Genomic DNA, 25,818 nt, shown 5'->3' on the forward strand with positions numbered 1-25,818 from the left:
TGACACACAACACAACACATGGCACAGTCCAAAAGAACTTCATCTGCATCCGGCAACAATATCAACATAACTCATTGGAATTCTCTTTATGATAATCTGGAACTGAGAACATTTCGATACACAGACCATAATGTTCTAGACTTAGAAAAGGATATAGACCCGGAAAATAATTTCTTCTACAACATTAGCAGTAACTGCTGCTACTTCACTGATGAACAGTTTAAGCACACCATCAACACGGAAAATAAATTATCAGTAATCCATTTTAATAGCAGAAGTCTGTATGCCAACTTCAACAATATAAAGGAATATCTAAATGAGTTGACAAATCCATTTGGAATTATTGGCATTTCTGAAACATGGATCAATGCGGAGAAAGGAATGGACTTTGGACTGGAGGGATATGAAGTGAATTTTGTAAATAGAAGGAAGAAGAGTGGAGGGGGAGTAGCTGTGTATGTGGATAAAAACCTAAACTACAAGGTGGTAGAAAGTATGACAACTGTAATTGATAATTTACTAGAATGTATAACAATTGAAATTTATAAGGAAAAAGAGAAAAATGTAATAATTAGCTGTATATATAGAACACCTGGCTCTAGTATTCAAGTTTTTAATGACTTCATAGAGGAAATATTCTCTAAAACAAATCAAAAAGTTATGTTTATCTGTGGTGATTTTAATATTGACCTGTTGAATCTGAAAAAGCATAAAATGACCGACGAATTCCTAAACACTATGTACAGTTTGAGTTTACATCCTAAAATAACCAGGCCTAGCAGAATTACAGATTGTGCCACCTTACTTGACAATATTTTCACAAACAATATGGAAAACAACATTGTGAGCGGAATATTAATTAATGACATCAGTGATCACCTACCAGTTTTTGCAGTTTATGACACTAATTATAAGAAAAATCAGCATGCAGAACAACTGAGATACAGACGTGTAAGGACAGAAGAAACTGTGAATGCACTTAAGAACGATCTATTAAATCAGGACTGGGACAATGTGTACAAAGAAGCTGATATTGATATTGCATATGGCATATTTTTAAGAATATTCATGGAGTTGTACGATAAAAACTGTCCAACAATAAAATACAACAGAAAGCACAAATATTCAGATAGACCATGGATCACTAAGGGTTTACAAAATGCATGTAAAAAGAAAAATACACTCTATAGGGAATTCCTAAAACAAAGAACAAAAGATGCTGAAAATAAATATAAAAAATACAAAAATAAGTTGACCAATATTATACGTGTATGTAGAAAGGAGTATTATAGTAAAATATTGAACAACAATAAACATAATATGAAGGGAATATGGGATGTTTTAAACGGTATCATTAAAAATAATTCTGGACAACAAAGTTATCCTCAATACTTTATCGACAATGGCAATATTATGGAAAACACTGCTGATAAGGTCAACAGCTTTAATCATTATTTTGTAAATATTGGACCAAAACTGGCAGAACAAATTCCTGAGTCACTGCCATCAGTAGACTGTAGTGAAAACCTGATTGATAGGAACCCTAACTCAATGTTCCTCACATCAGTGGAGGAAAAAGAAATAATTGACATTGTACACATGTGTAAATATAAAACATCTACTGATTGTAATGATATTGACATGAAAATCGTCAAGAAGGTCATTGAAGGAATTGTAGGACCTCTAACATATATTTGCAACTTATCATTTCAGACGGGAAAAGTGCCAAACAAAATGAAAATAGCTAAAGTTGTGCCGCTGTATAAAACCGGGGATAGACGCCACTTCACAAATTACAGGCCTGTTTCTTTACTACCACAATTCTCCAAAATCCTAGAAAACCTGTTTAATAAACGATCAGACAAATTCTTAGATAAATATAAATTACTCTCTGACAGTCAATATGGATTCAGATCAAAAAGATCAACATCTCTGGCATTAATTGAATCAATTGAGGAGATTACAAATGTTATAGATCAGAAACAGTATGCAGCTGGAGTATTTCTGGATCTCAAGAAAGCATTCGACACAATCAATTAGGGCTGCACGATTAATCGTTAGAAAATCGCGATCTCGATTCATACTTATGTGCGATCTCATTTCCAAATGACAACGGTTTAAAAAAAAAGAAAAAAAAAAAAAGACGAAAAAAAGAAAAAAAAGAAAAGGTAGAGATTTGATAGGGTGTTCTTGTCTAATATTTTCATGTGTGTGCGGGTGCACGGATATGTTGGTATGGGTATATATGTATATGTATATGTATATATATATATATATATATAAATTACACATAACATATAATGTAGTTGCAAGGAGGTATTTCTGTAGTCTATTTATACTAGATAGTGGAAAAGGGGTGGGATTAAATAAGCTTATGCTTCTTCCTGCTCCTTTTTGAACATGAATGTTATTTGGAGTTGTGGTTGCTTGTTTTCCTTTTGTTTTGCTTTGTTCATTTGTCTTTTTTAATTCTATTTTGTTGTACTTTTTCAACATGTTCAAAATAAAGATTCAATCAATCAATCAAAAGCTATTTGCAATCTTTAAATTTAAACTAAAAGTAACTTATAAGACGTATTACATATGTGGTCGGTCTCTAGCCACATACATAAAAAAAGATTATGAGAATACATTAATTTGTAGTTACACAGTAAACAATGTATATTTGAGTACAACAATTTTTTTCTATTAAATAGCCTCAAAAAATGATTTACTGTGCCTTAAAACTTATATGAGGTTTTATGCAATTAATTTACATGCATACAAGTCACTGAAGAGAATGAAACATACCATTCATTGATATATGGTTGGTAAATACATTAGACTGTTGACTAGCCAACAGGATCCTGGAATGTTGCCTAGCGACCAGCCATGTGCTAGATACAGTGATGCCTGATGAGCGGTTCTGTGGACAGGGCTTTAGATTCACCCAGAGCACAAAGAAACACGTATTCATATAGCACCACACAAATCAGTTTTTAAGAGCCTATTTACAAGAAGAGACAAAAAAAAAAAAAAACTAGTGGAAACACTTTTTTAACTCAAGAAATGTTAATCAATCAAAGAAAGCTATATTGAAGCAAGTAGGTCTCAAATGTAAAGTATGAGGAAATAAACTTATTCTCATTTTTTGAGCAGTTAGATGAGCAAACTAAGAAGGAGTTTGGCTGCTTTTCACTAGCCAGAACAAGCAACCCACCCAGTACCACAGTGACCTTTCTAATAAGCTAGCTAGCCACTGAACATTAGCTGAAAATGTCAAACCTCCAAAGTCTCATTTAAAAAAAAAAGTAATTTAATAAAGAGTTCATTCATCATTGGGTACTTGTGTAGTACTCAACATTTGTCTGCCTGTTAGCGGCTTTTCTTTAAATACACACATACTGCTACTATGGATGTGCTGTTTCCATTAAGTTTTTCTCACACTTTACATATTCCGCTGTAATAAATATTTCATCTGTGGGTTGGTTTGCTTGGATGATTCTAAGCAAAAACATTCAATTAATGGCAATAAAACATGTTAGTGATGAAAAAAGGAATCAGTGGCATCAGAAGCAAATGAAAATATCAGAGACAGAGAGCATTGTGGGTAATTGAATACATGCTGAGTTTGTTCTTGCAGTACAAACAAGATCCTTCCAACTTCTGAAAAAAAATCTAAGTAATGTAAGATCAATATTCCTCTCTCATGGGGAGCCATAGTGGAAAGACTAATTGAGTTGAATTGTGCTGACAGCTACAGTAACTCACCTCATTACAGTGGTAAAATGCAACACGTCGACTGATTTCTGCACATTGAGCTAAATTACTGTGAAAGGATTCATCTGCTACCACTTTTTTTAAAGCTAAGCATCACAGTGTGGTAATGTGTAGTGCAGAGGTTAAATATGAAATCAGTCAGGCTTGTGTAAAGCTAAAACCCATCCACCAGATAATGTGCACCAAAATGCAGGGATCCATTTTTATCATTTCAGACAAGTCGAAAAGAGAATTACATACTTGTCAATGGGTGAAATCAGTCCTGGGGATTCAGTGATTTTCTTCTGTCGGTAAAGAGAAGCGTGGAGTGTGACACCCTGCTCTGATCCCTATCTCTTTAGTGAATCTTTTTGGATACGAGACAGGCTGTCAACAGGCTGTGTGTATGTGTGTGTGTGTATATATATATATATATAACATTCTGTAATATATAAAACAGGACACGAGATGAATGTTACTGGAGGTAAACTTACTTTTTTTTCAGTTGCTATAGATATTCTATTATATGTGTAGCTGTGCGCTCAATATTGATTTATTTATAGTGCATCAAAACGGATGTTGTTGGTGTGCTTCCCATGATGCCTTCAGGTTTTCAGAGCATTGCAATCACAAGCAGAGATGGAGTGTTGTTTGCATGCAGTGCGAGCACTCCTCAATAAAGCTACGTGAACATGGCAGGATGTGAATTGTGCTATTTTAGTGAATGATACAAACATAACAGAGACCCACCCGGGTTGCACCCAGTAAGTAGAGGAGCTTATGTTAGTGCAGGAAAGATTAGTCCAGTAATTGATGAGCAGTAGACGTTAACTAACTAATTTAATGCTCAGTGAATGCGGTAAGTCATTCATCAAGCAGATCTGGCAAACCATTACTAAAAGCTCATTCGTGACCATGAAACAGACTTTGGAAAAGAAAAAACAATCTTAACTCAGGGTCCATTTACTGGATGTTTGCTGTTTAGCTCTAATGCAAAGTGACTGGGTAAGGAATTGGACTAGTGTGTAACACAAGCCGTTTGAAGATGTCCTCTTGGTTGATGGAAAATTATCATTTTTTATTGATTTGTGAAAATCCACTCATCAAATTCAAGTAATCAACTGAAATAACAAAATCTGTTGCTTTTTTCGAGTGTTGCAAATTGTTGCAAATCCTGTTGTTGCTGATTGCCGCAAGTTCCTTATTCATGTCTGTGGTTCTCAGGTTCACTTCCAAAGGGTTTTCTACCCCTTTGTAATTAGGAGAAACATCATATTTCGATAGAGATGACAGCAATTTCTAACAATTTGGACTATTTCATCATCTCCCTGGGACTTTCTACATGAATTGCAGCCTTACGGTGAGGTTGTGATTAAAAGGATAGTTCAAAACCGCAGACCTGCAGATTATTAGCATCCATTATTCATGAACTTTGTGGCGATTTATTCATGTATCGTGATGAGACCCGGCCCCATCACTCAAGTGAAAGGAGAAAAAAAATACTCCTCTCACTGCACAATCCACAGCCAAAAAATGACAACACTTTTAAATGGCTTGCTGTGCCTATGAAGTTGTGCTAATCCTCTCGTAAAGATAAGACAACGTGAAGTGATGTGATGAAACTTTAATGAACCTTGTGGGAAAACATAATTACAGCTTGCATTGCAGCAGCCAATAGGATGCAAATAGAGCAATATAAAGATTAAAGAAACAGACCCAGCCCTGGGTCAAGGCTTGAACATTTGAAAGGTGAACCCTGTCCTTTCATTCACATGTTTTTAGATGCCTTTTGATTTGTGCACAGCTGTCACGCTTGAGGGAGTCAAAGGAAGCAAAGTGAATTGTCCTGCAGATATAAGGCTCAAGGGAGCCAGTATACCGCTGGTGCTCAATGAAGACATAATTCCATTTTCATTTGGCTGGATCACGTAAAATCTAACACGATAGAGGCTGCTGAGCCAGTGACAGCTTACTGCTTGGAATTAATGATGAAAGCCTCACAATGTAGTGCTGATTCTGAATGTGAAAATCAAACACATGTTCCAGTTACATCTTATTAGTTACTGAAAGTGGATGTCTTTAGCCCCCCGCCAGATTTATTTTAAACCCTGCTGATTTGTTAAGTCTGCCCTAACTAACAACAAAATGATCAGTCTATAATTTCAATGGTGGGTTTATCTGAACAGTGAGACACAGAACAAAGACAAAAAATCCAGAAAAATGCATTTCAAAAAAGTTACAAACTTCTTCGCATTTTCATGAAGGAGGTAGTTGATCCTCAATATCTATCAGCAAGATTTCTGGCTCACAGGTTTATCTTACGCAGGTATCTATTCAGATTCTAAACTCTGCACCATGTCCAAGCCCAAAGCACTTTCCAAGGATGTCAGTGACAAGAATGTGGACCTACACAAGGCTGGAATGGGCTACAAGACCATCGCCAAGCTGCTGGGTGAGAAGGTGACAACAGTTGGTGCCATTATTCGCCAGTGGAAGAACCATAAAATAACTGTTAATCTCCATCGGTCTTGAGCTCCATGTAAGATCTCATGATAATGAGATAATAAGAGCAGTGTGGAACCAGCCCAGAACTATTCAGGAAGAACTTGTCAATGATCTCAAGGCAGCTGGTACCATATTCACCAAGAAAACATTTGGTAACACACTACCCAGTGAAGGACTATAATCCTGCAGTGCCTGCAAGGTTCCCCTGGTCAAGAAAGCACAGGCCTGTTTGGAGTTTGCCACTGAACATCTCAATGATTCAGAGGGGGACTGAGTGAAAGTGTTGTGATCAAGTGAGACCAACATTGAGCTATTTGGCATCAACTCAACTTTGGAGGAGGAAGAATGCTGCCTATGACTCCAAGAACCCTGTCCCCACGGTCAAACATGGAGTTGGAAACAGTATGCTTTGGGGTGTTTTTCTGCTAAGGGGACAGGACTACACTGCATCAAATGGAGGATGGATGGGTCCATGTACCATCAAATCTTGGGTGAGAACCTCCTTCCCTCAGCCAGGGCATTGAAAATGCATTGTGGGTGGGTATTCCAGCATGACAAGGCTGAAGAAGAAGCTCAAGAAGAAGCATAATAAGATTTCGGAGTGGCCTCCAGACCTTAATCCCATAGAAAATCTGTGGAGGAAGCTGAAGGTTACAGTTGCCAAACATCAGCCATGAAACATTTATGACTTGGAGAGGATCTCCAAAGAGGAGTGGGACAAAATCTCCCCTGAGATGTGTGCAAAACTTGTGGCCAACTATAAGACACATCTGTCCTCTGTGATTTGTCACCAACTGCTGAAGCACGTTTTGCAAAGGGGTCAAATACTTATTTCCTTCATGAAAATGCAAATTAATTTCTAAGTTTTTTGAAATGCATTTTTCTGGATTTGTTGGCTATTGTTTTGTCTCTTACTGTTCAAATAAACCTACCACTGAAATTATAGACTGATCATTTCTTTGTTAGCAGGTAAACGTACCAAATCAGCAGGGGTTCAAATAATTTTTTTCCCTGAGTATATGTTCCCCTGATGTGATGGGATCCAAATGCGTTAGCTTTGTGTCTGACTGAACACTTTAAAGCAGGGGTGTCCAACTCCAGGCTTTGAGGGCTGCTGTCCTCCAGGTTTTAGAGATCACCATGGGTCAACACACCTGAATCAAACGACTAGTTCATTACCAGGCCTCTGGAGAACTTCAAGACATGTTGAGGAGGTAATTTGGCCATTTAAATCAGCTGTGTTGGATCAAGGACACATCTAAAACCTGCAGGACACCGGCCCTTGAGGCCTGGAGTTGGACACCCCTGCTTTAAAGGTCATGACAGCAATCACAACTATCCATGCCTCACCTGTCAAATCAAGTAAAAAAAATGCAATAAGATTAAAACAATCCTCTGTGATCCAGAAGAAGGCTTTTTCCCTTTGACCCTGTGTGAGAGGGGCATAGCAACATCTGCAGCATCCGACATCCACACATTTCTCAAATGATGAAAAGAATGGAATTTAACTCAACTCAACTCTACTCAGTTTTATTTATATAGCAGCAAATCACAACAACAGTTACCCCAAGGTGCTTTATATTGTAAGGCAAAAACCCTAAAATATTAGAGACAAACCTTAACAATTGGATGAGACCTATGAGGAAGGACTTGTTGGAAGGAGGAAAAAAGTCCCTTTTGAACTGAAAGAAAACTCTGGGCGAACCAGGTTTGGATGGAATAGAATGTTTAAAGGTATGCTCACCCTCCTGTAGTTAAAAAGTTGTTATTATGAGGAACATTAATGTAAACGTAGCCCATGTGAGCATGGCAGAATGCTGTCACATCTCTGAAATGAGGCAGTCTTTGGCTAACGAAACAGCTTCAAAAAGCAGAGGACTCTTCTCCATCAAAGGAATAATTTATACTTGCAGTTAAGGGGGACAGAATCTCTCACGTGGCAGAGGTGATCAGCATTAACCTGCAATGTCTTCGGTTCAAAACCGGACCGTCTAATCACTCTGTACTTGTTACTGCAGACAAACTTTTTTCATAGTTTGCTTTAAAAATGTTATTTAATTTGTCTATTTATAGGGAGGACATTACTATGAATATGCCAGTTTGAATCAACTTTCATCTTCACTCCTTTGGCAAGATGCTCTCCAGCCAATTAAGCTTAGAGTTAAGTCACAGAAGCAGGATAAAAGCAACGATACAAAGAGCTTTTTTTTCTCACACTAAAAAGTAATGTCATGCTGCACACACTCATAAGGCACAATTTATCCCACAGTGTTTCATAAAATACTTCTAAATACACCCACACAGAGACAAGCACAGCTATTAGGCAAACAGCAGAGGACATGGGGCAAGTTGGTAATAAGATACCAAAACAATAATGACAAAAGATCAAAAATACATCATTTTAATGTGCACACTGAAGTCACATAACCGTAGCAGCTGCGGCTCAACAGCTCTGGCAATAGGCTTTCAAGTGTGTAGTTAAATTAAATACTATCAAACATACCTTATTATTAAAAGCACTGAGTCAAATTCTAAAAACTGGGTCATTTATGTGGGTCTTTAAGTTTTGCAAACATTGAAATTCAAAATATGCATCTGTGTGGGAGGACAACAACAGTCACTTCAAAGTGTTTTAAATTGCAAGATAAAGTCCCTAAAATATTAGAAAGAAACCCCCACAATCAGATGGCGACAGTGGGAAGGAAAACCTCTCTTTTTAACAGGATTCAGTAAGGGCTGTCTCGGTGTTCACTGTGGCACAAAGATGCGTTTTAAGCCCCACAAACACGCGCTGTTTGAGTCCTGCTTCTACTCCTGATGAGCAATGCTTGCCTTAAAGGTGATGTGCTACATTCTGTGCGCAGGCTCTGCTGTAAACCTCCGGACTTCTCGCATGTCTCTGTGTTTAATCAGAGGACTCAGTCAGCACATGGCCAGCCCCGACCTTGTCCTGTCAGATACTCTCATTCTCAAACAGACTCGCTGTGGCAGGCCGGTGTTAGTGAAGGGAGCATCCCAAAAACCCTCTGGCTGGGCCATCCAGCACCCACTGATGCTTAGCTGTATGGCAGCGCTGAAAGAAGGAAATCTTATGAAACACACTGTAGATGACTGTTTCATTATATTCTTTTTTTAAGATCTCAGTGTGCCACCACATGTCTGTATGATCAATTTGTATAATTAAACCAGTCTATGTTTTTGCTTAACCCTGTATCTGTATCGGAGCCTTTGTAGTCACTATGCATTTTGGTTCTTTGTGTCATTATTTTCATAAGCATGTAGTCATTATCTTTGATTTGTAGTTCTCAACTGTTTTTTTAGTAACTTTGTTAGTGTTGTTCAGTTGTCATTTACCTTCTAATCAGTGACTTTGTGTCTATTTTCAGTCATTATGCATCAATTTGTAGTCATTTATGTCTCTTTATGATTTTTTTGTCAGTTGTATCTCTTCTTAGTCGCTTTTGCGTCTCACTGTAATCGTTTTGATGACTGTGGCCTGGAATTACATCTGGCTGTTGCTCAAATCTTGCTCCTCCTCCTGCCCCTACAAACTGAAAGGATATTATTGTTGATGAAAAGAGAACTGTTTAATTTTGATCTTGTTTTTCCAGTTTGGGTTGTATTCCCAAGTGAGCCACCTGACACGGTCGGCTCCGTGCTTGTGATATTGTCTTCATCTTTTTCTTGAAGATTACTACTAATGCTTCCATTCACAGGGTGAGGAGAGGAATATTGACATTAGCACGATTTAAGATGTTGATTAAGCCAAGTTATTCTGCCTTGTAATAGAGTTTGGTGTTGTTTATGTGCTCAGAGTCTTATTTCCCAGGGGAACAACCTGATCCAGGCTGTTGTCTTCATGTATTGATGCAACTATCTCCTTTTAAATTTTCTTATCTTGATGTTTTCTTTTTATTAATTCATATCTAATTTAATACAAGGGTTGCATGAATAATTAAAGTGTTACTTGCATTTGCATGCAAATGAATAAAACTGCTTTTGGATTAATTTGGGTGTATAGATCCTGGTGAAAGACGTTTGTCAGCCAGCCAGTTCAATTAATGCACCCGTGTTCATCTTATGCTGCTTTTATTTGCTTTTCCACTTCTTATTCTTTGCTTATTACTGTTACAAGTACAATTTCTTCTCTCCCAGGACTAAAGTAGCACAAAATACTTCCTCCTGGAAACTGAGCTTTTGTTAAGAGAAGCTTACAATATTCCTCCCTATAACTGAAAATGCCCTGTGTCTCTTTGTGTCTATCAGAGATGGACTCCTTGCGTATTTTGCTCTACTCGCTCATCTTCCTGCTCAGCGTCTTCGGCAACCTCCTGATCATCGTGGTCCTGATGCTGAACAAGCGCATGCGGACGGTCACCAACTCCTTCCTGCTGTCGCTGGCGGTCAGCGACCTGATGATGGCCATTTTCTGTATGCCCTTTACACTTATCCCCAACATGCTAGAGGACTTCATCTTTGGAGCCACCATGTGCAAGATTGTCACCTACTTAATGGGTGAGCATGAGACTTTTGATACCAAACCTGAGCTGAACTGTACACTTTTAGTATATGAGGCATTTAAAGAGATCCACTTCCTGTGCTGTTTTTCAAAGAAGGGATCATCTGACCTGTGTGTTTGTAGGGACTATTTTAGGGTCTTTATCTTACAGTATAACATGCTCTGAGCAACTGTTTTTATAAACTGGTGCTACATAACTGAACTGCAAAGCTGGCTCATTATAAGAGCACAACACATCAAAAGCCATGATTGACAGTGAGGCGGATTGATGTAGGAAGGGAAAATGGATCACTGTCTTGTGTGCAGCAAACAACAGCAGCTAAACACCAGTGCAGAAGTCTCACACTCTAAAGAAATTAGTAAAAACAAAACCCACTGTAGTCACTACAATAAATGCTACCTGTTTAATGGATTTAGCTGAATGGGAGATGTGACATTTATTTGCCTGTGATGATCATCTATCGGCAGAGTGGAGCTTGGAAACCAAACAAATCCTCTGAGAGTAACTTGAAAAAGGGGTTTACAAGATGGAAGCAAGCCATATGCTAGCAGAGTGTAATCAAAAGCAGAGGAAAAGAACCAAAGAAGTTGTTTTATGTAAATATGAATACAGGTGGGCCTTGGCTCTATACTCATTGCTCATGCTCCAGAGTTGCTGCCAATTCTTTTGGATGCGTCAGCCATTGTGTGCTACTTGGAAGGTCAGTGGTTTATTCCCCAGCTCCTCCAGGCTACATGTTGAAGTGTACTTCCGCAAAATAATAAACCCCAGACTTTATGAATGGGTGAATGTGGTTTGTAGTCTAAAAAGTGTTTGAGTGCTCAGTTAGAGTTGAAAGGCACTATATATATATATATATATATTTGCAATTCAGGTGCACTACAGAAAAGGAGCCTGATGTTAATGTGACAGCTGGTAATCAGGGGATGAAGTGGGCCGGGATGATCCTGAACGGCATCTGACACCCTTATTAAGAGTTATTAAATCAGCCAGTTTGTTGTATAATATTGGTATTCCTTCCGGGCAATCCCATGCACTTACTCGTCCAACAAATCAGAAAGTAATGTCACCCCACAGTCTCACCTGTATACTCTACACATTCTTTTTTTCTCCTTCTCATCCCTACCATGCATTCATACAGACACCAATAAAATTGTGATCAAGTAGCTCAAGCAGGGTTGCTTTATTTTTCAGGAAAGAAAGATGTATGAAAGAGAGGACAGGAGGAGATATTGAATACATATTTCTATGTCTGTTTCTTCTTTTAGAGGAGAACTTCAGGCCATTGATTCACACAACAGAATTTTGATCAAGTTTCAAATGGTGACAGAAAGTCAGGTTAATAACACAGAGTGAAAAGCTGTGGTATAAACAATTCATGAATTCAATTACTTTATGCAAATAAAACTTTTATGATTTATGTATTTTTGCATGGAATAAGAAAAGTAAAAAGGCCACTTTTGTACGTGTAACTGTTGTGTTCCTGCTCTGTGTCTGACAATGAATGGTAAAAGAAACACAGACCTCCAAGTCATTAACTTGCCCGCTCCAGCTCCTACAACAAAATACAAACAGTATGGAAGAGGGTTAGCTTAACCCACCACAACTTCCAAGCCAGCAAGAAGGATCTATTCATGCTAGCATAGACTGTGCCTATAACACGTATGTGGCAGACATGTACTACACATTTACAGCATCTAGCAAAGACAGGCACAGTGATGACAATAATTGAACTAAAAACACAATCGGAAACATCAGGGTGGCTAAATATAAATTATATGTGTGTTTTACAGTGCTGGTAAAGAAATGACACCAACCTCTCCCACAGGGGAATTGTAGAAAAGGGGAGAGGCCAAAGGGTTACCCTGTATTTATAGGGTTGCACCGAAGAAGAAGAATGAGGAGGGGCTCTAACTGATAATGAACTACAGGCTTGGAGGTCCTAAAAATCAGGTATAAAAGGAACGGTTTGGGGTCTAGAACACATTTTGTGTAAATATAACAATATGTAATTTATGACCTGGTTACATACGGATTAGGCTCATTATTTCAGAAATCTTACACAACTAGCACAACCAGAATAAGGGAGAGTTTACATTAATGTGATTATTATCATGTTCTTTTTTTAAAATTAAATATATGAGATCCATTTGGTCATTGGGCTTTATGTGTTTTATTCTTCTAAAAGAGAAATCTGGCCTTCTTTTGTGACTCACAGCTGATCAGACCCTGTGATCCCCCTGCCTAAAATTGCTTGATATTTAACAAGGGTCTGTCTCGCAAAGAGGCTTTTCTCTTGGCTTGTTTTAACCATCACTCTGAAAGTGCTCGAACAGTCACACATCTTCAGGAGTGTGACTTAGCGATGAGCTGGCTCTCATCAGGCCAGAGTTGAGGTGCCACGTGAGGCCTGAGTCAGACTGAAAGCAAAAGAGAGTGCCACAAAACTGAGATAGACTGCAGTACTTTGTCTCTTTGCTCCACTTTGAGCTTTTGAATGGTCGAGAAACGATATCGAGCGGTAAGGATCGCAATCCTATTATTGTTTCAGAAATCCAACGTACCATCTGTGAGGACAGGCTTGCCGAATCTCCTTTTCAATTACTGGGCTCTCTCAGCTGTGATAAGGAGGAAGAGAGCAGGAGGGGCAGCTGCTTTGGACTTAAAATACAAACTTTTTGGTTTTTTGATCACTTTTCTTTAATTTTATGCTTGTTTTAGTTAAGCTACAAAGTAGTCTCATAATGAATGAGTGAAATGATGAAGCACTGAACCACAGGAATTAGCATGGTGTCTTCTTCTGCAGATGTTGATCATTCTTTGCTGCATCTATGCAAAAAAACTGTCAAAGCATTTCATTTTCTCCCTATGAAATGATTAAGATGTCTTAAAAGATGATGAGGGAACTCTTCTAGCAGGGTAATGCATTTGAAGGAGTCACTCTTGGTGAGATAACCTCAAATGGTCTACAGCGTTACCACTAGTCTTTCTATTCTCTGGATTGGACATGGTTGCTAACATGTCACTATACCTAGTCAAAAAATATGTATTGTGTACACGTTTGTACACCCATCCTTCAGAATACTGCTCATTATAATGCACCGATCAGACACAACATTAGAACCAGGTGAACTGAAATACAGTGATCATCCTGATACATATTCAGTTTTGTGCTGCTGATCAGTACAGCACAAGCTTTTTTTATTGAAAGGTGAAGACCATAAAATATAAGAGCATAACTGTAACTATCCAAAACTAGAGACAGTGGGGAAAAACAAACTCCCTTTTAAGAGGAAGAGACCTCCAACAGTAAAGTAACTGCTGGCACACCAAGAGGCCATCTCTTATTAATACACTTTATCGCCAAAAGTATTGTCTGCCTTCAAACTCACGTGAAATCGAGTTAAATCCCATTCTTAATCCATTGAGTTTAACATGATGCCACATCACCCTTTGCAGCTACTGTATAACAGCTTCAGCTTTTCTGGGAACGCTTTCCACAAGGTTTGGGAGTATGTTTATGAGAATTTCTGGCCATTCTTATAGAAGCAAATTTATGAGGTCAGACACTGATGTTGGACAAGAGTCTAGAGTCCAGTGGCAGCATGGTTTGTACCAGTTGGTCAGCCATGGAAACTCGTTCCATGAAGCACTCTACCTGCTGTTCTTGAGCTAATCTGAACTCTACGTGAAGTTTGAAGGTCTGTAGTGATTGCCTCTGTAGAAAGTTGGTGACCTCTGCTGACCCCGCTCTGTGAATTTACATGGCCTAGCACTTTGTGGCTGAGTTGCAGTCTTTCCCAATTTCTTCCAGTTTGTTATAATTCCACTAACAGTGGACTGTGAAATAGTTAACGGCAAGGAAATTTTATGACTCATGACAGTTTCATGACAGTATTCACTGAGCTCCTGAGAGCAATCCAATCTTTCACAAATGTTTGTAGGAGCAGCTTGCATTCCTAGATACTTTATTTTATACACCTGTGGCCATGGAAGTGATGGGAACACCCATCACCATGGATAGGTGATTTAGCAGCATAACTGCAGAGTAGTTTAAGGCCACCGGCTTCAAGTCCAACTATCTAAACTAATTAATCTTTATCAAAAGACTGATTTTAAAATTAGAACTGAGAGCTGGTTCCACAGGAGAAGAGTGTGATAGCTGAAAGCTCTGCCTCTCATTTTGTGTTTGGAAACTCAAGGAAGTCTTTTATTGGATAATATGAATTTAATAAAAGATAACATTAATTCATCAGAACATTGTATTTGAAGGGATGATTTTTCATTTTTCAACGAACTTTTACGACACCCCAACTCAGCACCTAATCTCTCCATTTAAATTGTGGTCTGATTGGATTATTGCCACAGACACATGACTGGACTGACAAGAAACCAAACTTCTGTCAGGCCAGTTCATATTTGATGCAGTACAATTGAAATCCCAGCAGTCATAGCCCTGGTCTCATCAGGCAGTGAGATCAGAAACTAGTGAAAGTTAGAAAACGGGAACAGATATTGAGAGAAAAGGAGAGGAAGGACCTGAGCTCAGTCTTGAAAAACAAAGTGTTATTCATAATTTCCTGTCTTAAAGAGTCCTATTAACAGTCAACTTTCTTTTTGGCATTTCCTCTATCCCCCTATTATAGTTGCTTGTCATATTGAGAGCTGTAGTTTTTTTGTTTTTTTTGTTTTGTTTTAAACATTTGATTTTTCTGCCATTTTTGGGTCATGTGTTTGACCTATGGTTGTATTGAATAATTTCTTAAACCAAGATTCTGAACCCTGCAATGTCTAAGAAGATGGCAAGTGCTCTGACCCTGTCCCTGTATTTAGGCAAGAATGGTTTTCTATTTACTGAGGGTTAGAATCCATTCATTTTCTATTCATCTCTGAGGCCCAGTGGCAGCAATCTAAGCAGAGCTGCCCATGCCTCCTTCTCCTCAATCACCCATCATTTAGGATAAACAAGCTGTTTTCAGGGCAATCGAGAGATGTATCTCCAGAATGTCCTGCGTGCACCCTGGGGTCTCCTCCCTGCTGGACATCCTTGAAAAACCTCACCTAGGTGGTCTCCAGGAGGCATCCTAGTCAGCCGCCTCAGCTGGCTCCTTTCCCATGTGGAAGATTAGCAGCTCTACCCTGAGCTTCTCCCAAACAATCTCACGTCCTCCTCACAATGTTCATATACAAACATTAACATCTCCTGTCAAACTCCCCACGAGCATCTGATCCATTACTTCCAAGAGCAACATCTTCTATCTAGCCCAGGGGTCAGCAACCCTGGGCACGTGTGCCACAGCTCCGGGCCGGTGGTGATTTTTCTTTTTATGAGCCGATGTTTTGGTTTTTCTGTAACTGTATAAACAATGAAAGGTGGTGCATTGGCAAGATGCTGGCCGATGTGTAAAAATAACTCAGCTGTTTGGTGGTAACCATGGTAGAGCTTCCACAGAGGCCAGCATGTGGATGAGGGAAAGGGGAGGCAGGAGGAGGAGAGGCGGCCACCGGTGCAAGTGTCAGGTGAACTGAACTCCAGGTAAGAAGTTATGACCTGCAGTCTATCTGGGTCAGATATAAACCAAGTTTAGGTGTAGTTTATTTTCATATTTCATATATTGCTGACTTTTTATAGTCAGTTACAATAACTCGTACTGCGTGCTAGCTAGCATGACGGAGTTTATATACAGCTGGGTGACAGGTGACAGTCTCAGGTGTATACACTGCTACCGTGAGCTCGTTCAAACACACGTTAAAGTCCGTTTGGCTCGACACCACTGAACAGAGGCAGCAATATAACATGGCTAACATTAACAGTGCAGTGAATCCTGCTTGTGCTGTGATATTCAGGACTGCAAACCGAGCAGCATCACTGACTTTCAGCCTGTTGTGTTTTAATTATCCATAAAATCATCACATTCTCTGTAAGATTAAGGTCAACTATATATATATATATATCTATATCTATATCTATATATATATATATGGCCAACAGTAATGTTTTAATGTTCTTCATTATTAAACATTCGCACATAAATAAGTGACATCATACTCAGTACTTACTTTTGACAGTTCACTCTTCGGCCGCTCCCTTCTGCCGTCTGCCGTATTTTGCGGCAAAATTATCCACACCCACCGCCGCGCTATGGATTGTGGGATATATGGGACCACGACGAATGCACCGGACCACGCTTGATATTTGGGGAAATTGACGGCGCATTTGGAGTATGCATTTGAAGTACACTTCGAATTGGGACAGCTGTCGTCGCGTGGCGGTGACGTAATCGCACTCAAAATGCGTACTTCAAGCGTGCGGTCTCTTAATTGGGACACAGCCACACACTAGACGTATAATACACCATTCATCCTTCTACTTGCCCATTCATCTAAGCATCCACCGATCTGCCCCAGCTCGGTAATCATATGAATAATAGCCCTTGTGCTGTTTCCATGGCAGTTATGAGATTGATGTTGTAATATTCAGAGAGTATGCTTTCGTGTATGAGCACAATCTTCAATCATATTTAGGCATCCATGTTTGTGTTTTTGCTGCTGGCTGTGTGATGCAATTCCTCTGAGGTGCACTTTGCATTAATGCATTAGAGTTTGGGAGGTTCGTGGCTTACAGTAAACTTCTGAACAGAAACAGCTGTAAGGATATCTGGCACCTGTAACACACTAATTCCACTGGTACAGTTTTAAGACCTTTGTACTTCTTGAGGCCATCCTTAAGCAGAAAATTAGGTTGATAGGTTTGTAGCTTAAACCTATTCGCTGGAACGTTGAAGACAATATAATTACACAGCAAGCAAGACACGAAGTAGGCAAAGTTCTTCATGTTTCTCGTGCACGGGAGAGAACCGGACAAACGCCGTTCCTTCGCTTGACCCCAGTTGCTCTCGTCCACTCCCCCGTAACACTGCTCTTTTATTGAGGTTACATGAATATGCATAGGTTCATTAACGTACGACGTATACATACACACAAAGAGTACCTTGCCTTTGTGTGTGTGTGTGTGTGTGTGTGTGTGTGGGGTCAGAGTGTGACCCCATAAATGACTTCCCTAAACCTGCTGGTCTGGAAGTCCAGCAGTTCATCTATACAAAAGGCACTTAGACTAAAACAGATATAGATACGTTTATCCTACCATAAAACAATAAGACAAGGTACGACCTCTCCCATGCTCCCAGAGTGCTCTGGAATGCGCACAAAGTTTGCAGACTATTAAGGATCAGACCTCTACCAATCTACAACTAATTATAAAACTCTAAGCCTATATAAGTAGATATTTCTAAGCATAAATGACAATCAACAATACAAAACCTAACATAGGTGTTACTAGAATAAACAGGCATGGTGTCACCCGAGGAATGCAAATCTTTTCTCCCAGGCTCAGGTGTGCCGAGAGATCTGCAACAACAAACTTCAGAGCTTCAAAAGCCAGTTATCAGGCTGTGAGTGTTGACTCGAGTCAGGTTTAATGAAAAAAAAAAAAGGATTAGAGCATCTTCATTTGGAGCAGAGACAGTGCAGGGGGGAAATGTAAACATTTGGTTCGGTTAGTTGTCTAGTAATTAATTTGTCAGCACCTCATCCAAAATTGCAGCAGAAAATCCTCTCGTCAAACAAAATCCTCACAATTCTGCCAAGTTGCAGAGAGTGAAGCTTTGATCAGTGCATCTGAAAACTCTATCAAAAGAAGCAGTAACTAACTAACTTGGTGCGTGGCTATGAAAGAAAGACACACGATGAGACATGGTAGTTTTCAAGGCGTGTACAAAACCACTGTGGTGGCCGGCACTAAGTAGGGTTAGCTGAGAATCTGGCGAAGAGAGGTTGAGTGCGCTGGCCTTATGAGTCCCCGGCTTAATCACCCACCGGTGCGAGCAATCAGCAGAACACAGAGGCCCCTCCCAGGGGTGGAGATGCCAGTTCAGAGGGAGACACACTAGCACACACCCGGACCATGACAACGCTTGCAAATTATGTTAATGGTTTTATGAAATAGTTTGATAAACATTTGTGGAAATGCCGATGTAAGGGGGACGCTTCCTACACCTGTGGCATGCACTTGTGTCTCTGTAAATGAATTGATTAGGTGAAGCTTTTGCCACAGTTATCACAGCAGTATGGTTTTTCTCCCGTGTGAGTACACTGGTCTTTTCAAGTTACCTGAGTGAGTGAACCTTTTTCCGCACTCATCACAGGGGAATGGTTTTTCTCCTGTGTGGGTGTGTTGATGTCTTTTCAAAGGACTTAAGTGAGTGAAGGTAAGTCCACACGCTTCACATAGGAATGTTTTTTTCCCCACTTTGCCCAAACTGATGTACCTGAAAATGAACTAATTGAGCAAAGCTCTGGCCACACTTATCGCAAGAGTAGGGTTTTTATCCAGTGTGCAGACGCTGATGGACCTTCAAACTTAATGTTTTGAACATTTTCCCACACTGCTCACAGAGGTATTGTTTGGTGTCAACTTTCGTGCGCAGATCCAGCTGTTCTTCAACTGAATCTACTTCCTTCTCATAATTGGAGTCAATTATGCAATTTTAGTGAAAGGTAAGTAAAAATATATCCTGGCTGTACCTGTAATGCCAAAAATGCTAATTTAACTTTGGCAACATTTTTATGTCACTGTTGACCTTTCACCTTCACATAAGATAAGATAAACCTTTATTAGTCTCACACGTAGGAAATTTGTTTGTTCACAGCAGAAAGTGGACAGTAAAAAGTTAAGAGCAGCAGAAATTAAGAAAAACAATAGAGTAGAACAAGATAAAATAGAATAAAATACTATGCTGCATCAGAAAAATTGCACTTAGTGATATTGCACATAAGGGGGATAGGTAAACATAATGAGTGTATAAATTTCAGAGTAAAAGCTGTTAGCAATAAAGAGAGAGTTTGGCAAATTTCAGTCAAGTTTACTACTGTGTATCACACTAGGGTTGGGCGATATGTAAAAATTTTCCAACCGACAATCGTCAGTCCAATAATCGACGATGGGCGATACATTTGCACATACACAGACTTTTTGATAGGAATGTAATCATGCACGGACTGATTTGCACGTTTACAACACAGAGGAAATCCATACATGGAGAAACTAATTTCCCCCCAAAGTTTAGGGCTGTCAGCATTGCGACTTCGTAGCTTACCAAAGTCGTACTAAAACATTTTGACAGATTTTTGAGTGCCGTGTACCACATAAAATCAGTTCGTGGTCAGTTAGCATAACCAGAACTCATGCATAAGGCACACTTTTGAGGAAATGAAAGGATTTTAAGCACCCCTTAAAGTCCGAAAAATACGGTGAAAAGTCAAAATGAAAAAAGTCAAAATTTTATAATGCCTCAAAGGATTCGAACCAAACATCTCAATATCTGAACATCTTACCTTGGGCATGGGCATCTGAGAGGTTCAGCCTTTGACTATCTCTGGTTTAGTTCATGATATGGGCATAATATGTTTGTTGTTGATCACACAGAGTTGCCGAGACTTTTTTTTTTTTACTCGAGCTGGCTGGTAGCACCGGTGCAACCTAGGATTCTTTTGGCGGCACATTGGCAAAATGTGCGGGTGTCGCCGTGCGCTACTGGATATTGTGGTAATTCCCTATGTTATTTCCCCTTTCTGTGCGTCTGTGCAGGGACACGCGCGTGACACACAAATACATCAAAGTGCAGCAGCACGGAGTCGGTGCTGCGGCGCTTCAGCAGCGTGTTCATATAGAGATTGAAAATGTGACATCAAAACCACAAAGGATTGTAGGTACGAGTGGCAAGTGGTAGTAGCGCTTTTATTTTGTTATTTACATATGGCCTAATAATTATCCTTATTGCTGTTTTAGAGAGGAGTGGTGCTTCAAAGGATAGTTGCAGATTTTTGTCAGAATCTGCAGATTATACAGTACAAATAAAATGTTCACGTTTCTCCAACGTTGTCTTCCCAACAGTTTCACTGGATGGCCAGGAAGCGCTCACGATGTCTTGTCCGGCGCTGATAATTGGCGTCTGTTTTGTGTCAGTGACGTAAAAGACGGATTTAATGCGACATGACCGTTCACACAGCAGTCGCTTTCTAAAACATCAGATATGTATTGGATTCAGTACAACATACGAAAGTGACCCAGGTCGGATTTGAAAATATCGGATTTGAACAGCAGTCACATTAATCCAGCTCTTACTGAACTGTGAGAATGCACCTTATCAATGCATGAGGGAAGTGCAAAACGTGGTCGCAGTACTATTTATCCAAAGACTGCTCATATTTATCATCTCCTTACAGGAAATAAAACGTACTTCCTATCTTTCAGAAAAAAACATCTCCAATTGGCTTAGATTATTCACAAGTGAAAAAAAAGGATAATACAGCACTTAAAAGGAACACATAAAATTTACATTACATTTAGCTAACGATTAGCTTGCTATGCTAGCAAAGTTAGTCAACTCACCGGAAATTAACAGGAATCATAAAAACAGAGGTACATCGGCATCAACAATTCCATTTCCCAACAGGCGGAAGAGTAAAATCCAACTTCGTGTCTTCACACATAACTTTTTTTTTTTTTTAAACAAGGACTAAGGAAAAATTCCCAGTGAGTTGCGCCGACCAGCATAAATAGTCTTTAGTGATGTGTCGGTCACGAACGAAATGGCTCTTAGAGCCGGGTCTTTGAACGACACTAGCCGGCTCCTTCTCGCGAGCCGTGGGTGCGTTTTTTTTTTCTTTCTCTCACCCTCTCTCGCACTTTTTTCCCGCTTCACTCCGCATGCGAGTCTTGTGTCTTACGCTGGGATGAGAGGGGAGGAGGAACAGAGCAGGAGGGAGAGAGAGAGAGAAAGAGAGCCAGGGACGACAACGGCACATTAGAAAGGTATAGTAATCATCCACAACTATTTTCAGTTATATGAAAATGATAAAGGATTCAAAAAGTTTATTCATGCAGGCCTATATGACAGAGAATATGCATGTTCTTTTTGTTTTCATATTTTAATTTATATTTAATTGTGTTGTGGTTTTTTTTGGTGTTGTTTCACTTTCAATTTGTAAAAGGAAAAAGCTGAAAATGTAAATAGTTAAAAGTTGAACTGTGAATAATTGGTTTTTGTATTATATGATTTATTTATTACATTTTATGTCAAGTGAATAAATAAAAGTATATTTACGGTGGCCCCAAGAGACAAAGAACGTACAAACTTCAAAACACGTCAGAACTCTGAAGCACGTACAAAACACAACAGAAGTGCTCCAGGATGCTAGGCGCAGTGTTGATCTTTTGTTACCAAGTGGCTACAGAAGCCAGCAAGTACAAACGACTGGATTTGGTGTGTGGTAGTAACAGGTAAATGAACTTTTTTTTTTTTATTATTTGAATATATATGAGTGCTTGTGTATAAATACACAAACAATACACATATGCTTTCAATTGTGTAATTTAAGTGATCTAGATAGCTCTGTTTTGGAAGTTCAGTTCATGCTAGAAATGTGTTTTGGAGTTTGTACATGTTTTGTCTTTAGGGGCCACCACATATATTTATATATAAAAATATATGTGTGACAGACTGGCGACCTGTCCAGGGTGTACCCCGCCTCTCGCCCTAGGACAGCTGGGATAGACAGCTGGGATAGGCTCCAGCGCCCCCCGCGACCCTGGAAAGGATAAGCGGAAGTGAATGAATGAATGAATGAATATATAAATAAAACCACTTTTTTTTTTTTTACATTAGTAATTCCTTTTGTGCATAATTTTATATTATTGTTAATAATAAATTAGATAAAGCAACAAAACAACCCAAAGAGCCTGTTGGGAGCCGAAAGAGTCGGCTCTTTTTAGTGAGCCGAGCCAAAAGAGCCGGTTCTCTAAAAAGAGCCGGAAATCCCATCACTAACAGCCTTAACGTTGTTTTCCTTCGCTACTTCGCTACTCAAGGTCACAAGCACTACATAATATAGCGCCACCTACTGGTATTCCTCGGGATCAGCAGTTAATTTTCATGAGGCAATTTTAGGTGGGTTACACTTGGAATGCCATGTCTCCTCCTTATCTAATGTGTCACGTTAAAGTGACTTACCTCTGCCGCTGTCAGCATTGGGCTGCTGGTGTTACTCGGCTCCACAAATTCCTCCATCAGTTTATCAGCTCTGACAACCATAAAGATAGTAAGTTTAGAGAAAAATGATCCAAATACTGCCTTAAAAACAACACTGATGTTAAGACTTCTCATTCAAGCACATAAACGAATAACCACATTTGTACCTTTAAAATTTAGCTTGAAAATATGATGAAATACTTTAAAGTAGCAATAAGAAAGATAATCAATCAGAATCAGAATACTTTATTAATCCCAAAGGAAATTAGGGCAAATCAAGTTAGATACTTCAAATTTCCAGACATTTCATCTTGTGTTTGTGCCTAGTTTTAAAGATAAACTGGACTTGAAACAGGAATTCAACTGAAAATAACACAATAACAAGTAAAAAACACTCTAAATGTCCTTTGATTTACTATAACTACCACTGACCACCAGTTTTTTTCTTACCCTTGGTATGTGAGGGACATTTGTTTCGGTCCTGCTTAATGCTTGCCTTCACTGAACTCTGAGAGATGTACCGATGGTTTCCATGGTATCCAAAGTTGACTCCACTTCATAAGGTCCCAGAAGTGAATTTAATAATCAACACCAAGTATCTCCATTATTTTGGGCTGCAGCTGGTAGTCCTTCTTTACTTGTCAGCCTTGGTGAGCTTGGCTTACCCATTTTGCTATTTGCTGCAGGTTCTACAACTCATAGCACAGATCCTCTCTGGAGTAGGGTGCCTGGCTGAATGATACCGAGCACAGCTAAAACCTGGCTAACAAGCCAGCTATTACGAAACCAATATAAGCAGTTCTACCTAGTTAGGAGGGACTGAACTTTAAAAATAAGAAAGAGGGGGCCACTGTAGGTAGCTTTGTCCTGTCAAAAACCTGAAAAACGCTAAATGAAAAATACACCTCAGAGGCCAGTGTGGGGGGAACCCCTTGGTTGGAGTTTAATTTTCTTTAGAGGTTTCATAAATCGGTCCATCGATGGTGCTGATCTCATCTCAGTGTTGACTTCTAGTGGCTGTAATAAAACAGATGGTCTGATATTTTTTTCTCTGAAATATTGAAAGGGTTGAAGAATTAGGGCCAAACTTTCCGACTAAGAGCACATTAGTCTGGTTTGAATTTCCTTGTGCTGTCTGTGTAACAGTGTCATGAGTTTAAATCACTGAAGGATCAGTGCTGTACATCACCTGAAAGTGCATTTCCTGTCAGTATGGATCTACAGAGCCTCACGGCCATCAGTTACTATAAGTGTAGGGTTTAAAAACATCACTCATGTGAACTTGTGGCTCTACAGGCCTCAGTAATGACTATAAACCTACTTATCTTTATTAATATGTCCTCAGAAGTCCTCATGCAGTTTACAGGCTATATATGAAAGTGTCACTGCTGCAGTCATTCATTCCTAAAACCTGCATCTTCCATGTTTGTTGGCTTGGTCCCCAACCATGTGTTCATTTATAACTTACATCCACAAACACACACAACATAATACAAACTTAATACATTTGACTTCAAATGATTTTTACTGCCCTTTCTTTTAATCCTGCTGTTTGTTTGCTTTCTAATGCACCATTGAATGTGCTATATAAATAACACTTGCTTTTCTCCATCATTGCATTGTTTATTTGATTATACCTCTTCTTTGCCTTGCGGTGAAAGAATGAATATAACAACATTCCTCCCTTTCCGTGTTCCCTTTCTCTGCAATCAGTGTAAGCCGGTGCCGTGGCTGAGCATCGCCGACTTCAAGCAATAACAAAAGAAAACCCCTGTGTGCGATTTGATCTCTCTCCATGTCTGTGCTTAGCACTTGAAAGAGACATGTGGGCGTGAGAGACTTACAGTGTGAGACGACTTACAGTGTCTGTGCTCTGTGTTAAGATTTGCATGTGCTGACTGTGCCACCCACCTCCTTCTGCGTAGACATGCAGTGGACAGTGGACAACAATGATGGCAGTCAGGATTCTTTCATGGAAACAGGCTGGCACAGTCAGAGTCTCTTTGACAAAAAGTGTAACAGCATATTTAGCACTCTGGTAACAGGTCATACTGCTCTTCTTGATTAATAGAAAAAAATTCCATGGACACAATACAGGGTACCCTGTAAACATACATTATGTTTGCACATTGTGCAGCATATGCAGTTTCTACATATTTTGGTAAACTGGGGCCATTACAATTGGGATCAAATTGCCTGTTAGCAACTCTTTTTGTAATGCCCCTGGCCCTGTTGAATGAGCTCACTGACTCACCCAAAAGCAGACAAAAGGGCAACAGGCTGCCGGTAATTTCAAAGATTGTGTATTTAAACAGAAGGTCTTATACAAACGTGCTTGGAAAAACAAAAAACTTGAAGAAATCTAAAAGAGAAGTAGAGCTACCAAAAGGTGCAAGCCAGAATTAAACAAAGTGGAGACAAAAGGAATGGGAAACAGACCAAGACTGAGGAAACTGAGACACACTAAATACACACCATAGACAGAGAGAGGCAATAAAAACAGGTGAACTCACTCAAACACTGATGAGGGTGGGGAAAAGAACAAAAAAAACACAAGAAGAACTAATCAAGAACTAACAAGACTAAAAGGGTGAACCAAGTAAAGTCAACAGATAAAACAGATAAAAGAGTAGGGGAAAAACCATCAAAGAAACAAAACGAGAAAAAACAGCACTTCTAACTAAAAGTGTAGTTTGTTACAAAAACCATGACATACACAAAATTAAGGATGCAGCAAGATGTTCTACAGTTATAATGTGAGTCTGACAGTATTAGCGATGGGCCAAATCAACAAGCTGCACTGCAGTTTTTACAAAGCAACGCACATTTCTTACACTGCAGTATTTTTGCACACCCCACGGGAGAGGAGTACCTTATAGTCTGAATGCCCCCACTCGTGCTAAGCCAAAGTATTCAAATAATCACTGCATATTTAGGATAATAATTTCACTATTCATATAGTTTTC

At 39.3% G+C, this 25,818-nt stretch overlaps 1 protein-coding gene across 1 annotated transcript in view; it reads left to right on the forward strand.

Annotated features, from left to right (window-relative positions):
• The window catches only part of LOC102299385 (cholecystokinin receptor), a 61,092-nt gene that overhangs the window by 17,326 nt on the left and 17,948 nt on the right, over positions 1-25,818 (forward strand). Inside the window, exon 2 of the mRNA XM_005951740.3 lies at positions 10,510-10,758. Coding sequence (XP_005951802.1) covers positions 10,510-10,758 — 249 coding nt within the window. The remainder of the gene's footprint in view (positions 1-10,509; positions 10,759-25,818) is intronic.

The sequence above is a fragment of the Haplochromis burtoni genome, unplaced genomic scaffold (genome assembly GCF_018398535.1).
Source record: "Haplochromis burtoni strain Fernald_Lab_line unplaced genomic scaffold, NCSU_Asbu1 Contig_471, whole genome shotgun sequence".
Taxonomy (NCBI): domain Eukaryota; kingdom Metazoa; phylum Chordata; class Actinopteri; order Cichliformes; family Cichlidae; genus Haplochromis; species Haplochromis burtoni.